Below are 16610 nucleotides of genomic sequence, written 5' to 3'. Positions count from 1 at the left end.
ATTTTGAATATATACATTTAACACAACACTGAACAAGTTTTTACAATAAAGTTAAACCAAAATATTAAGCTTACTTATGCAAATTGCATTTAAATTAGATAAAGATTCAAACAATCTTATTCTAAATTACACAAAACCAAACTTTTACAAAAATTGTATGTATGTAACTTAATTAACTACATACAAAACTCAGGTTATTCAGCTTTCAAGTCTAGTAAATTGTAATTTGCCAGAGTTGTTAAATGACTTGTCCAAGGTCATATACCTAATAAGTATCTGAGACAGGATTTGAATCCAGGTGGATTAGACTCCAAGTTCAGTACATTTTGATTTGCTCGGAGATATTAAATCATTTGTTCAGGGTTATACATCTAGTAAGTATATGAGATAGAGTTTGAACCCAATTCTTCCTGCCTCTAATTTCAGGACTATCCTCTCTGCAATTCTACTTGATATCTGTGGTCTAATTTAACATTTGTTTATTTGTTTTTTAAACCTGATTATTTTTGCTATTACAAAAGGATTGCAACCATTCCTTTGTTTGCTTTCTTCCATGCTTTTATACTTTGAGTATCCCTTCCACTGACTTTGTGTGTCTCTCTTGCCAACAGAATCAGTAAGGTACAGAGGAAAGCCATCAGTGCCATCCACGGCCTATTGAGTTCTCATGACCTGGATCCCCGCTGTTCGAAACCAGAGGTCAAGGTCAAAGTGGCTGCCCTTTATCTGCCTCTTATTGGCATCATCATGGATGCTTTGCCACAACTCTATGACTTTACAGGTAAAGATATCTTCTCTTTCCTTATTTGGCCTTCAAGCACCTTCACTCTAAATGGCCTTACATCAACTTGTGGTGTGGATGAGATCATCATAATTAATTCAGATGCTGATTTCATTTGCCTGAATTCTTCAGACTACAAATTAGGGCTTCTGATCTTTGCTTCATGAGTGCATAAATGGTTGGGTTTATTTCCCATGAAAAACAAAGAAATTCTATTTGGGACACAGATTCTTAAATTCTACCTTCAAGATACAGTGGAGAGAATGCTAGTTCTGGAGACAAAAGGACCTGGATTTAAATCCTTGTTCTGCTAATAAATACTTAGAAGCTTCTGGCCAAGTCACTTAACCTTTTTGGGCTTCAGTTTCTTCATCTGTAAACAGGAAAAGGTTTGACTATATGATGCTTGAGCTTCATTCCATCTCTAGATTAATGACCTAATCTATGGTAAGAAAAATTCCCCTTTCGGGTGGGTAGAACAGTAAGGGCCAATCTAAATAAAGATAGAGCCAAGTCCCAGAAAATACACTGGACTAAGAGTTAGGCAACCTGATTTCTGATCCCAACCCTTCCACTTCCTAATTGTGTGATGGAGGGCAAAGTACTTTATCTGTCCAGGTCTCCACTTTCTCCTCTTTCAAATGAATTGACAGGAAGTGAAGGACATTATTTCATTAAAGCGCCAAAAATCATTCCAAGAAGTACCCTTACTGTTAGAGAGGAGATAGGAGCTAGACCTGTATTATCAATAGTAAAAGGAATTCCCAGATGATGAAACTGTTTAACAATAAAAGTACATACCTTCTATACAAAATGTTGCCTAGACTAGATTTGTCCAACCAGGAGCCCAAGGGCCACCTGTGGCCTAATACTCTCCAACTGTCAGAACTGGATTAAAACATAATTGTTCATCAAAGCAAATTTCTAAAATAACAACAATGGATTAATGATGAAAACTCTATCCACAGCCAAAAAAAGAACTATTGGAGTCTGAGCACAGATCAAAGCATACCATCTTGCACTTTATTTTGTTTTATGAGATCTTTATTTTATATGTGATATGTGTCCTCTATCATGACTGAACAATATGGAAATATGTATTACATGAAGGGTATAACCTATGTCTGACTATTTACTGGCTAGGAGAGGGGTGTGGGAGAGAGAAAGAGAAAATCTGAATTCTAAAATGTCAGAAAACAATTATCAAAAATTACTTCTACATGAAACAGAAATAAATATTTTTTAAAATGTAATTGGTAAATATTTAATAAATTCAGTTAAAAATATAACAAAATGGAGAGCAGCTAGGTGGTTCAGTAGACTGAGAGCCAGGCCTAGATATGGTCTTGGGTCCAAATCTGGCCTCAGACATTTTCTAACTCTGTGATCCTGGCCAAGTTACTTAACCTCCATTGTTTCACCCTTTACCATTCTTCTGCCTTGGAACGAAGGCATAGTACTAATTCTAAGATGGAAGATGAGATTTGTAAAAAATGTAAGTATTGGGATGTATTTAACAAAATAAGTAAAAAAATACAAAGGAACAGATAAAATTATAGTTTAAAACTAAGTCATTATGCAGCCAGGAGTTATATATATAATTGTATATACAGATTAGTGGTCCTGTTTCTGTTTGAGTTTGATGTCAAGAGCCTTGAGCTCTCAGAGTCATTTGTCCAAAGTCACAATGCCCATTGTTATAAAGAAGCAAGGCCAAATATTGATAATGGAGGAGGAATAGAAGGGATAAAGGGGATGGCTGAGATAAGGGATGAATAGGCAATCTTGGTATAGGGAGAAGTAAAGGGGTTAAGTGAGTAATGAAGGGATGAATGGGTAGTATTTAGGAAGGTAAGGGAATGAATGGAAGTATAGGAGGGGGCTGCTTAAACAGGTTAATCACAGAGGCTTGAGACAGAGGGTATTGGGAGGAAATAATCTGGATCTTCAGGCAGGGAAAGTATCTCTATGATACAAGAGGAATTGGGCCAGTCAGAAGTGATTAGATCTGGCTGGAGGGTTTTCTCTTGTTAATTTCTAAGGTCCCTTTGAGGGAGGAGTCAAAGGCTCCTCCCTGCCAGTGAAATTGATGTCTGCAGGAAGTTTCGGCTGGGTACTTCCTGCCCAAGATGGATGTCTAGGTTTCCCTCAAGAAATAAAGAAAGTAATTTCTTCCCCTTCACCCTTTTCCTTAATATTCAATACAATGATTCACCAGAGCCTTGTGTAGGTAACAAAGGGGATTTATTAATGTTAGAGGTAAGCTAAGGGAAAGAAGGTTTCAGGGTTTGTAGCTGCTGCTAGGGAGAAAGCTGGTGTTGGGGAAAGGGTCACAGGAGATAGGTGTCAGACTGAGAGAGACCAGCTCTCCCAGTCAGGAAGGCTTCACTGCCCTCAAGTAAAGTATTTATCAGATCACTAAATAAAGGGTGGCTTGATTTAGGATATCCTACTTGCCTACAGAAACTAAACCCACGATGTCCAACCAGCAAAACCACCCTTCCTCCCAGGGCCCAAAGGGAAATTCAGGGGAAATGGCAGGGATGTAATGGAGAGATCAGGGAGAGGTCCAGAGAAATCAGACTAGGTCCAATTGCCCCAAAAGACAAAAGCACAGGCCAAGGCAAAGCCAAAAGCCCAAAGCCTACAGGCAAAAGCCTCTCAGTTGGAACTTCAGGACTATTTATAGTATCAGGCTCCAACTGCTTTTCTGTGAACATTCTAAACTTCTAATGTCCAAGGCTGTTACAGTTGAATTTGCAAAAGCAAAAAGCTCCTGCTGCAACCCTGCATTACAATCATATATGTCTAAGGCAATATTAGAATCCAGCTTTTCCTAGACCCAAGGTCAGCTCTCTATCCACAGTATACTGCCTCTCATACAGTGAAGAGATGATGTGCAACATTCAATCCAATTCAATAAACATTTGTTAAAAGCTTTACTCTTTTGGGTAAGGTTCTTTGTTAAGTACTGGGTTCATTTACATTAATGAAAAATACACCAACACAAGATGGGAGAATAGTTAGTCATCTTTTCAGACCAGGAGATGCTATGAGGCAAATGAAATTGGAAAGATAGATTGGGGTCAGAATGTGAAAGCCACCAATACCAGCTAAAGGTTTTCTATTTTGTCCAATAGGCATTGGGGAGGCACTAATTGTAATAAATCTAAGTTGCTTTCCCAATTTGGGTTTATTTGGATAAGTATGCAAATAGTCCCAGGCCTTTTGAGAAAGGATGCTATCACATCGAGAGAAAGAACTGTGTGAATATAAACGCAGAAGGAAAATATATGATTTATCACTTGTTTATATAGGTATAGGACATAGGGTTTGGTTTTTTAAAAATTACACTATTACAAAAATGAATAATATGGAAATAGGCATTGAGTGATACATATATAACCCAGTGGAACTGCTTGTCGGCTCTGGGAGAGGGAAGGCAAAAGGGGAGGGAGAGAGCATGAATCAAGTAACCATGGAAAAATTATTTTAAAATAAATTTTAAAAAAAGATAGTCCCAAGAAAGGTCACAGGTTACAAGTGACCTTCAGAAGGCAGTTTTCTTCCCTCTAAACCAGATTCTAAAGTTCCTTCGTTCCATCTCTAAAATTCTATGATTTTATGTGTCTAAATGGGCACCTGGATGGCATAATGGATAGAACACTAGACCTGAAGTTAAGAAGACCTGAATTCAAATTTGACCCCAAACCCTTTAGACCCTGGGAAAGTCCCTTCACTCTGTTTACCTCAGTTTTCTCATCTGTAAAATGAGCCAGAGAGGGAATGGCAAACCACTTCACTGTCTTTACCAAGAAAACCCTAAGTAGGGTCAAGAGGAGTCAAACAAGACTAAAATGATTGAAAAAAATGTGTCTAAATATACTTTGGATATGCTTATGTCCTTTCAGTTGGAGATCTGGAAGCAAAAGACTACTTCTCCCTTAGATCCATGCACAGCTTAGGTCAGGGAAAAAAGTGCATGATAATGCGCACATTTGGATGGCTCTTTAAAGCTAGCAAAGCACCTTTTGTACGTTATCTCTTTCAGCTCTTTCCAACAACCCTGTGAGGTTGGTATTAATACAATTCCCATTTTATAGTAAAGAAACTAAGTCCTAGAGAGATTAAGTCCTTTGCCCATGGTCACATAACCTGTAACTGCCCGAGTTAGAATTTGAATGCAAGACCCTGACAAAGACTGGCTAAAGAGGAAGTGCATTAGAAGAGAGCAGCAATCATGTTCCTGTTTGGAAAGGTGAATGGTTCCAGTTACTCCAGGTGATTCTTCGTCTTCCCTTCTTCCCAAAGACAAACTGTACTGATTATCATGGCATACCACTAGCTAGTGGGAGGCCCCTGGGGTGCTAGAGAGTGTCTGTCTGCACGAAGATAGAAAAAAAGAAAACAGAAATCCTTGGAGCCAGCATTATAGAGACCACATCCAGGTTGTCCTCCCTTCTGTTCCCATAAACAGTAATTGTTCAGAATTTTAACTTCCTTCTTGTTGGGCCTTAAAAATGGCCCAGCTCAGCGTTAGCTTGAAAGTCATACAAAGCATAAAATGAAAGTCAGACATTCCCAGGGAAATAATTCTATCACTTCTAAATAATCACTCCTCAATACCAATAAATTCCTAAGGAGGAAAAAATATGACCCTAAAGACTGAGAGGTTCTTTCAGACCATAAGGGCAAGGAAGGTACAAAAATATGCTTGACACTGTGAAGGACCAGTGAGTTACAGAATGAGCAATGAATCTATACCCTAATCATGCCTTTCTTTCTTTTTTTTCCCTTTAACTCTTACTTTCTGAACTACAATCAATGCTAAATACTGGCTCCAAAGCAGAAGAGTGGTAAGAGCTGGGCAATGGAAGTTAAGTGACTTGCCCAGGGTCACCCAGCTAGGAAGTGTCTGGGGTCAGATTTGAACCCGAGACCTCCTGACTCCAGGTCTGGCTCTCTAGTCTCTTAGCCACCTTTTGACAATCAAGTTGAGAAGAGTGTTATGTTTAAAAATTATAGTGTCTGATGGCATGTTGGCCATTTCTAGAAGCCCTGGCTGATTTATAGGGAAATGTGTTCCTTGATTCCATTCAGGAATCTCTCCAGATTCTTTGACTGTAACTCAGTTGTCCCAAAAGTGGAATACATTTCCTCAGAACCCATTACTCACAAGTTTTATGGATAATTCTTTAATTGTTTCTTCTGGTGAGTCACAAGGGGAGAGAATTCTTTCTTTCAAGATGTGTCTTTGAGCCTTTTAAATCAAATGTGTCAAATGAGGAAGCCCAAGTGCTCCTCCAAACATAAATTAAATGTTGTGGTCATAATATAGCTGTCAAAATAAAAAAATCATAATAACTTGTCTATAAGTGAGCAGTATATAAATCAGGTTTGTAGTCAGGAAGTTTTTTGTTATTCAGTTGTTTTCCAGTCATGTCCAATTCTTCATGAGCCCGTTTAGGGTTTTTCTTGGCAAAGAAATGAGTTGGGGGCAACTAGATGACTCAACAAATTGAGAGCCAGGTCCAAAGGCAGAATGTCCCAGGTTCAAATCTGGCCTCAGATACTTCCTAGCTGTAGGACCCTGGGCAAGTCACTGAACCCCCATTGCCTAGCCCTTATCGCTCTTCTGCTTTGGAACCAATACCCAGTATTGATTCTAAGATGGGAGGTAAGAGTTTAAAAATAAAGACACTAACGTGGTTTGCCATTTCCTTCTCTAGTTCATTTGTCAGATGAGGAAATTGAAACAAAGAGGGGTAAGTGACCTGTCCAGGAGCACACAGCTAATAAAAGATGAACCTTCCTGACTTCAGATCCCTCACTCTATCCACTGTGTCACCTAGTTGCCCAGGAAGGAAGAGTTCAAATGTGTTTCTTATGCTTTTTGTATGATTCTGGCCAAGTCACTCTTCTCCTAGGCCTCAGTTTCCTCATCTTAAAAAATGAGACTATCTTTCTGACTAGATGGCCTCAAAGGCCCCTTTCAACTCTAAACCTATGATTCTACACTAAATCATATAGATTTGCTGAATCTCAAACCACTCACTGGGACTTACCTACTAAGACATATGTAAATTCTTCTTTGCATTGGAGGAGGAAATTCCCACACCAAGAGTTCCCTTTTCTGGTTGCATACAAAAAGAAGAAAAAAATACAGAAAGCCTTGAAGTCAACATTACGAGTTCTCCTCCTCTCTCCCTTCCATGCAGTGATGTTTAACTTAATTGCTTTGGAATTTCAGCTTCCTTCTTTTTAGGCTTTAAAAATGGGTTGGCTCAGCTTTAGCTTGAACCTCATACAAAATATAAAATGAAAAGCAGACATTCCCAGGGAAATAACTGAATCGCTTCTAAATAATTGCTCGTCAATACCAATAAAAATTCCTGAGAGAGGAAAAAATATGACCCTAAACACTGAGGTGTTCTGTTGTTTTTCAATTATTTTTCAGTGGCATCTGACTCTACATGACCCCATTTGACACTTCCTTGGCAAAAATATTGGGGTGGTTCCTTCTCAAATTCATTTAATAGATGAAGAACCTGAGGCAAACAGGATTTAGTGACTTACACAGGGTCTTGTAGCTTGTGTCTGAGGCTGGATTTGAACTCGGGTCTTACTGAGTCCAGACCCAGTACTCTACCAACTGCATCACCTTTCTGCCCCCAGAGTTGGACCAGGACTTCTAAAGTCCCTTTTACCTCTAAGTCTGTAATCCTGTGACCTTCAACTTGAGGATGGCTGCCTCAATTCATACTACCCTATCTTTCATAATTGAAGATCTTCTTCAGGCTATATTTCTTTATCAGCCTTGATTGATTTTTTTGAAAAATAGTCTTGAAAACTTTCCAATAATGGTTTGTGATTCTTTATAATAATGTTCCATTTTCACATTAGCAGGCAAAAAATATTTCTTTCATCTTATTTTTGTGAAAAATTGAAGGCTGAAATGGATAAAGTTTTGACGATTCTATGAAAACCTGACTTTTCTGTGAGTCAATCACTTGTGAAGATTTATTTTCCCATATCTTTTTTAAAATTGCTTTTATAAATGATATGCTGTGTGTGCATACACAGAAAAAATAATGTTAATCGTATTTCAAACAAAGGCTAACTTCTAAAATGGTAGCCCCCTTTCTGTATGTGCATAGATTTTGGTGTCTACAATAAACTGAAGATCATTTCAGAGCTTTTGAAGATTTAGAAGGGACAGCTAGGTGGCTCAGTGGATAGAGAGCAAGCTACAAGAGAGGTCCTGGGCTCAATTTTATTCTTATTTTTTTTAAACTTTTATCTTCCATCTTAGAATCAATACTGTGTATTGGTTCTAAGGCAGAAGCGCAACAAGAAGTAGGTAATAGGGATTAAGTGGATCACACAGCTGGGAAGTATCTGAGGCTAGATCTGAAACCTGGACCTCTTGTCTCCAGGCTTAGCTCTCAAACTGCTTTTTGGGAGGGAAGAGAGAAAAAAAAGGAAGGGAGGAAGGAAGAAAGGAAGGGACAGAGGGAGGGAGAAAAACTCTTTATAAACCTGATAACTCCCTACCTGAATGTCTTAATCCCCTTAATCTGCTATTTTGAATACTTTTGTTATGGCTAAGGCATGGCTGAGCAAACTCTGTTAGCTTTGGAGACTGTTTGTAAAACTTTTATGAAGGTCAGTTTTCACATTTTCAGGAAGTATCTCCTATTTTAATCTCACTTGGATTGTTTTTAATCTCCTTTTTCAGTTTGATTACCTCTTCCTATGGATGACTGTCAATTGATGCAATGTCACAGGTCCTAACTCAAAAATACTTTATAGACTCTACTGATACACAGGCATCAAAATCAAACACTTGTAATTTGTTTTTTATGAAAGTAAACTTTGTGCAACAGAGACTTGAGTAAATGTTTGCTTTAGTTTATTAATAGTTAACTGACGATATTTTGAAATGCAGTTTCAGATGTTCGGGGCGGAAAAGGTCGTCCAAACAGCTCAGATGAAGAACAAGAAGGTGGAAGTCCAATTAATCAGAGTGTAGCCCTAGCCATCGCAGGGAATCAGTTCAACCCCTTGAAGATGTCTGGGGTAACTTTGGTAAATATTCTCATGAATTTCACTAGCTTGCTCTTCATGTATAGTCATAAATTTTCTTTTATAGTACATCTAGTATTCCCTCATACTGGTAAAAAAAGACAGAATGTAGAGTTGATAGAATTCTAACTTTGGAACTGAGAAGATGAGTTCAAATCCCACATCTGACATTTCTTAGCTCTTTGACTTTAGGCAAATCATTTAACTCCTATTCGTTCAGCTTATTAAATTATAGACAAATTATGATCCATGATGCTAGAGGGAAATTTCTATTCCAGGAATTGTCCCACATTGATAGGATGACAGTTCCTTCACGTAAGCAATGAAGAATTTAAGTCTATTGCTCCATCTAGAGGGAATAATTAATAATGGGAGTCCAGACTACTGGGGCAAATTGAACACTCTGGACCAGGCAGATGATAAGGTCAGAGAATTTGAAGCTAACAAGGTTAACAGCAACAGCAAAGGATAAAACAAGTTGCTCACAATCAAACAATTCCCAGGTAGTAAGAATAGTTCCAAGTGCTATATATCCTGCCTTCTGCCTGGTCCCTTGTAGTCAAAGATTAACCTGTGGAAAACACCCAGAGGACTCAGACCTTCACTACTGTAGGATCAAAGGGAATTCTAGCATCTTTTGTTCTGAGTGATCAAAGCTGCAGGTTCTAGGATGTATGTTTCTTTTAATTTTACTTTTTTTGTTTCTACTTAAGAAACTTAAAATCCTAACTTTTGCTTGTTTTAGTTATATCGCTGTCTTAAAAAAAATTAACCCTTGCCTTCTATCTTAGAATTAACAATATATATTGGTTCTAAGAAGAGTAATAAGAGCTAGGCAATTGGGGTTAAGTGACTTGCCCATGGTCACACAGCTAGGAAGTGTCTCCAGGCCTAATCCACTGAGCCACATAGCTACCCTAGAAGCCTCTACTTTTTCAAATCATGTTCTTTTTCAAATGTGCCCCCCATACCTTGTAATCAAATTTTAAAAAAATTTAAAAAAACAATTTCAGAAAACCAAATAACATAATGATCACTTTAGCAAGGGGATGCGAAATCCTAACCCTATTGTTCTTCACCACCACCTGGACCACCTTTGCAGTAAAGGGTGGGATTGAATTTTCTTAAATTTTCTCCAGTGCTGAACTTGCTCATTATAAGTAGATAAAAGTATCCACTATGAACATTTTTTGTTCTTTCTATTTATATTGTTATGGCAATTTTCTATATTTTCTTTTTTCTACCCCTATTCATTCTGCATCAGTCCAGTATAAATCTTTTATATTTTACTTTTTCATTTGCCAGTAAAATCATAAGAAATGAAAGTATGTATGCCCAAGCAATTGAATCACCAGTGACAGTCCTAGAGGACAGATAATGAAGCCTATTTCTTTCTTCATAGCAAGAAGGTGGGGGCTACTAGGACAGAATATTGAAAACACTGTCCATGTGATCTCTACAGTGGATATTTTTACTTAATTGCTTTTTAAAAAAGTAACAAAGCAGGGCAGCTGGATAGCTCAGTGGATTGAGAACCAGGCCTAGAGATGGGAGGTCCTGGGTTCAAAACTGGCCTCAGGCACTTCCTAGCTGTGTGACCCTGGGCAAGTCACTTATCTGCTATTTGCCTAGCCTATACCACTCTTCTGCCTCAGAACCAGTACACAGTGTTGATTCTAAGATGAAAGGTAAAGAGTTTTATTGAAGAAATGGATGGATGGATGGTTAGATGGATGGTTGGATGGATGGTTGGATGGATGGATGGATGGATGGATGGATGGATGGATGGATGGATGGATGGATAAAAAAAATAAGTGAAAAACATGGGACAGCTAGGTGACTCAGTGGATTGAAAGCCAGGCCTAGAGCCTAGAAGTCCCGGATTCAAACTGGTCTCAAACATTTCCTAACTTTGTGACCCTGAACAAGTCACTTAATCTCCATTGTCTGACCCTTATTACTCTTCTGTCTTAGAACCAATTATTAGAACCAATAGAATTCAGTTAGAATCAGTATTGATTCTAAGACAGAAGGTAAAAACAGGCTTGTATAAAACGTATTTTTAAAACAAAGAAAAGTAGTTATAGAAATTTCTTATATCTTATCCATCACAACTTCTAAACCATCATTTCCAACGTGATTAGAGATAGTATTTCTGGGAGGCAACTGGGTGGCTCAGTGGATTGAGAGCCAGGCTCAGAGATGGGAGGTCCTGGGTTCAGATGTGGTCTCAGACTATTCCTAGCCGTGTGACCCTGGGCAAGTCACTTAATCCCCATGGCTCAGCCCTTACCACTCTTCTCCCTTGGAATGTTGATTCTAAGATGGAAGGTAAGGGTTTAAAAAAAGAAAAAAGAGATTTCATCTTTACATTCCCCTAAGATGTCACCAAGATACCATTTTGAGAAGAGTACAAGCTCATGTGGTGTTATTGATTATTAAGTAATAAAAATCAGTTCTCTGCGCTATAAAATTGGTACCAAGAAATTTTCTCTGCCCAAAAAAGCATGTTCTTTAAGCCACACAGGCAGCGATCAAACATTCAGCCAGCACAACTGAGTTCTTTACCACACTACAGATTCAATTCTATTGCCAGTTGAGTCACATCTGCCATTATAACAAGAATAGATTACTAAAAAGGTTGTGAAATAAAATTAAAAGAAGTTAAAATATCTTTGGCCTGCCATCAATCTAATTTTCCCTTTTGGATCTTAAGAGATAGCTAGCTTTCTCCCTTCTGGATGCTGAGGGCAGAGCATGTAGCCCTACATTCTCCCCTGCGTTCAAACCTGAGGGGAAAAACCATCCCTAAAAACTGATAAAGTCTGCAACCACATTTCACTGAAGTGGGGTAGAGGGAATAAATAGCCCCATCAGTTCTCAAGGGAGAATGGAAATGGAAAGGAGAGGAAGCACCAAGAAGCTTGTGAGCAAAAGAACCGCCCTTGTGTTCCCAAAACTATTTAATACAGTTCTTGGAGGTGTTGTGTGGAGATGCAAAGCATGGAATCCCTGCAAAGGTACAGGGATAGCCTCACCCAGAATTCCAGGGGACTGCCCTGGAGAACTTTGGGTGAGGGGGCAGTTGAGAAGGGTTTGAGTCAGTTAATTTGTGGAGGTTGAAGTGAGCAGACACCTTGCTTACTACTTCACACTTGGGGGGTTCACTTGAGAGACCATTGTGGCATAGCCAGTGTGGTTACTATTTAAGGATTAGCCTGTTTAGTAGGGTTAGTTTATATCAACTTCATTACAACAATTATTTAATGATTAGAGAGTAAAGATATTCATTAATAGCAAGAGAGCCAGTTTTAGTTAAGTGTCTCATCCCCTCCTGTGAGGGGGGAAGGGCAGCTTCAATTTAACAGTTCAGGGTCACCTTTCATTATCCTTATTCAAATACCTTCATTAACCTCTCTAGTTTTCCTTGTTATTACTTAATATAACCTTTATCTTCAAATCTGTGCCTGGTAGTTATTTGGGGGGATACTCACAACTCAGTCTGGACATCTAGTTTGAATCCTGTCGGCTGCCAGTTTAAGAAGATCTTCTCTGTCCTCAACAGTTAGTTAACTAGCTTCTGTTTACTTCATTTATCAAATCTGTGAGGAATATAAATTAAAGAAAAGGAACATCATTGGGTTTTCAGCCATAACTGAAACTTACCAGGATCTGATCTTGTCTCCATACCCAACTGAAACAGCAACTGTTAAAGGGGGAGGGGTTTGAGAGCCAGGAGTGTTTAGCCCCCTCCTTTCCTCACTGAAGCCTGTCAATCTCTGGCTCTTGACGTGAAGCTTTATTTGGCCCTGGCACATTTATCCGCTTCTCCAAATTATCTGTTATTATCATCATAACAGAGGGCAGCTAGGTGGTTCTGTGGAGGTCCAGGAACAGGTGGGTCCTGGGTTCAAATAAAAATGATTAAATAAATAAAAAACAAAACAAAAAATTTCATTCCAGCCCTACAAGCAATACAATGTGCTGAATCCTGATACCACCCGCAACCTCATGATCTGTTTCCTTTGGATCATGAAAAATGCAGAACAGAGCCTCATTCGGAAGTGGATTGCAGATCTCCCATCCATGCAACTCAACAGGATTTTAGATCTCCTTTTCATCTGTGTCTCATGTTTTGAGTACAAGGTAAATGGAATAACTCAAGTTCCTCCAAAATTCTGTCCAGTTTTGTGTTTTGTTTTTGCAGAGGGGAGCAAGCAGTGAGAGAGGACAAAATAGATGGCTTCTCTCCTGTTTTTGTGCCCTCTGCACATTTGTGGGTTCAAATTCATTTCTTTTTCCTTTCATTAATATTGCAATGTCCTAGGAAAGGAGGTGAAGGTTTCTCTGTATTCCTTCCACATTTATATGATGACTAAAAGAATCTCAGTCCTAGAATTTCCCATCCCTGTCGACACTATCCATGTTTCATATAACTCCAGGAGCTAAAACTTTAATACTGTTCTGAGGATTAACATATCTGCATAAAAATTATCCAAAAGATTTTCTTCTCCCTTCCCCCAATCTTGCTCAGGGAAAACAAAATTCTGACAAAGTCAGTACCCAAGTCCTTCAAAAGTCAAGAGATGTGAAGGCTCGTCTGGAAGAGGCATTACTGCGAGGAGAAGGTGCTAGAGGGGAAATGATACGCCGATGCAAGCCAGCAGGTGAGTTTTTAATTGTCTCATTCTTTATTTTTCTCTGAATATATCAGATGCTTTTTTTTAAACCCTTACCTTCTATCTTAGTATCGACACTGTTGGTTCCAAAGCAGAAGAATAGTAAGGACTAGGCACCTGGGATTCAGTGACTTGCCCCAGGGTTATGCAGCTAAGACGTGTAGCCACCTAGCTGCCCTGCATCAGGTGCTTTGTGGGAAGGAAAATTCTACCAATAAGACTTTGACTTTAAGTTCCATAGAAGATGATGTTGTCCAAGCCTTGCAATAGCAAGGTTTATAACTCTTCAGGGCACTTAACTATCCACCAGGGAATCCACAAGCATTTATTAAGCACCAGCCATTTCCCTTTATAAATCACTTGGTTATTGCAACTGGGATCATAACCCTGAGTGACATCTGGCATAGAGCCAAATTTAAGAGGGGTGAAAAGGGCCATGCCCTGGAGTGTTGGCCTTGGGGTAAGGAATGCAACAACAATGCAAACATGATAAGTAACATATAAGTAGAACCTCTTGTGTACCAAGCTGTGTGCTAAGATCTTGACAACTATTCTCATTTGAATATACTTAATAAGGAAGAAGAAGGGTAGCCATACCAGTTAGGAACATCTCCAGTCTGATTGGCTCCTGGGTTTATTCAGAGAGTGCCTAACAACTAATAATGATAGTATTATTATTAATAATAGAATTTGTGTAGCACTTCAAGGTTTGAAAGCTGCTTTACAAATAATATCTCTTTTGATCCTCATAACAACTCTGGGAGGTAGGTGCTGTTGCTGTCCTGATTTAAGAGGTGATTCAATGGCATCACATTTGTAAAAAGTGCTTCACAGGGTGCCCAGCACACATGTCTGTGCCTTTCTTTCTTCCCACTTTGTCTATATAACAACATAACTCCACTAGCTGAAACCTTCATATTATTCCAAGGATTAGCACTTACAGATAAAGAGGGTCCAAATGATTTTATTCCCTCCTCCCCCAACCTTGCTCCAGGAAAACAAAGTTCTGGCCCAAATCAATATCCAAGTCCTGCAGAAGTCAAGAGTTGTAAAAACCTGGCTAGAAGAGAAATTATTGTTGAGAAGCAAAGGCACCAAGGGAAAATTTTATAAATGGTGAAACTGAGGTAGATGGAGATAGAGTGACTTATGGGTTACAAAGCTTGTAAGTGTCTGAGGCCAGATTCTGTCCCAAAGATCACCCAAGATAGGCAACAGGACCCCAAACCAATTGCCCCCAAACTATGGCATCATGTGTCCCTGTGGTACTCCGATCAGCATCCCGGGATACAGTGGACCATGGGTTGCAGTGAATTCAGTCTCCTATCACAGTTGTGGGAAGCCTTCTCTCCACCTCAGAGCCAGCCAGAGTTCCACAGGTGAGTCTGAGAATTTCACTAGAAGGTTCCCTGGTTAATAGCTACAGAAATGGAATTAGGTGAATCTGAGCTTTGAGAGTCCAATCCCGAGGCAGGGCAGGTAGATCTTGCACCACAGCTTTGCCCCCGGGTCAGGGAACATACCAGTCACCAGGGACCTCGGTCAGGTGCCTGGTGGCTTTTGTTGCTAACCTTTCTACAGTACCTCATGTTTTCTAGTCATCAGCAGAATGTCGGGCTGAGCTGCCTCAAAAAGGCTTGTTATAAAAATCCCAGCTATCTTGGAAAGTTTCATTCTAATCAAATTCCAATCATGCGTTTCTTAACTCCTAGGGAATGACCGGTTTCCAGGACTAAATGAAAACCTGAGATGGAGGAAGGAGCAGACACATTGGCGACAGGCTAACGAAAAGCTAGATAAGTAAGTCACTCAGCAGCCTTGTGATACATTTACCAAAAGTCCAAACCATTTTTCCCAGGGTGCTTAGGTTACCAAAACAGCTGTATCCCTCAAAGGCAAAAAAGAATGAAATATCATTATCTGTGGAGGTGCAGTCCCAAAGCATAGCATCCTCGAGACGAACACCAAAATTCCGCGAGCTCTCGTTCTGACAGCATATATAAAGAAAGCAAACACTCGCTTATTTCAGAGGGCATTGCAGAGGTGATAATGTGCAGAAGAAATATTTTCCACAGTCAAGGTGGTTGACAAATTCACAAAGAGAGCAAGAGAGAACACAGGCTGCATGCCCACGTCTGCACAATTTCAAACCAAACATATTTTGAGGGTCATTAATAGGTCTGTGTCTGCCCTGTGACAGACAAAAATGAAAGGAATTTTATTGTGTTTGAAGCAGCAGCAAGTCTCCTTTTGCTAATGGATGTTCCATTTCCATTTTACAGGACTATAGATTGAGATCTGGAAGGGAACTTGGAATCTACTGAGGTCTAACCCCCCATTTTACAGTTGAGGGTCTTGAGGCACTGAGGGGTTTAAATGAACTTGCCCAGAATCACATAGCTACACAGTCTCTCAGGTGGGATTTGAACTCAGGTTTCAAAGACCAGTGCCATATCCACCATACCATGCTTCCTCTCAAGGAGGTACTTATCAAGGTACCTCAGAGGGCCCTAGCTGAAATGGCATCTCCTCCAATGCCCTCTTCTCCTTCAGAGATGGCAGCTAGAGCGTTCTTCCATGTGGGACAAAGAGCGCTGCCCTTTGGACACTTTCTCTAATGCATTATTGTGACTAACATTTAAGTGAGCCTATGCCAACCTAGGAGCAGCTGTGGGGTGCAGTGGATAGAGCACTGGGCCTAGAGTCAGGAAGATCTGAATTCAAATTTAGCCTCAGATAAGTCTTTTTTGCCCCACTTTCTTTTCTATAATATGGAAACACACAAGAGAAGGAAATGGCCAACCACTCCAATATCTTTGCTAAGAAAATCTCATGGGCGTGTTTTTGGGGCCACATTGAGTTAAAGCAACTGAATGACTGAACAGTAACAAATGCCAGCCTAGCATCTTGCATTGACCGGGGATGCTAAGGGGTTGCCTCATGAGTTCCAGGACTATATCGAGTCAGTAGGGCAGCTGCAGGTGTTAGAGGCAAGAATTTGGTTTCAAAATCTCTAACATTTACTAGCTCTGTGGCACACTAGGCAAGACACTGGCCTCTGGCAA

General features: G+C 39.6%; 1 protein-coding gene across 2 annotated transcripts in view; it reads left to right on the top strand.

The window, feature by feature from the left end:
• Nucleotides 1–16610, top strand: part of DOCK8 (dedicator of cytokinesis 8) — a 225805-nt gene that overhangs the window by 156295 nt on the left and 52900 nt on the right. For both annotated transcript variants that reach the window (XM_044659337.1, XM_044659328.1), the window contains 5 exons: nt 612–781; nt 8730–8869; nt 12830–13012; nt 13401–13533; nt 15258–15345. In XM_044659337.1, the coding sequence (XP_044515272.1) occupies nt 612–781; nt 8730–8869; nt 12830–13012; nt 13401–13533; nt 15258–15345 (714 nt within the window). The remainder of the gene's footprint in view (nt 1–611; nt 782–8729; nt 8870–12829; nt 13013–13400; nt 13534–15257; nt 15346–16610) is intronic.

This window comes from Gracilinanus agilis, chromosome 1, assembly GCF_016433145.1.
Source record: "Gracilinanus agilis isolate LMUSP501 chromosome 1, AgileGrace, whole genome shotgun sequence".
NCBI classification, from domain to species: domain Eukaryota; kingdom Metazoa; phylum Chordata; class Mammalia; order Didelphimorphia; family Didelphidae; genus Gracilinanus; species Gracilinanus agilis.
This window is presented reverse-complemented; position numbering and strand designations above follow the sequence as displayed.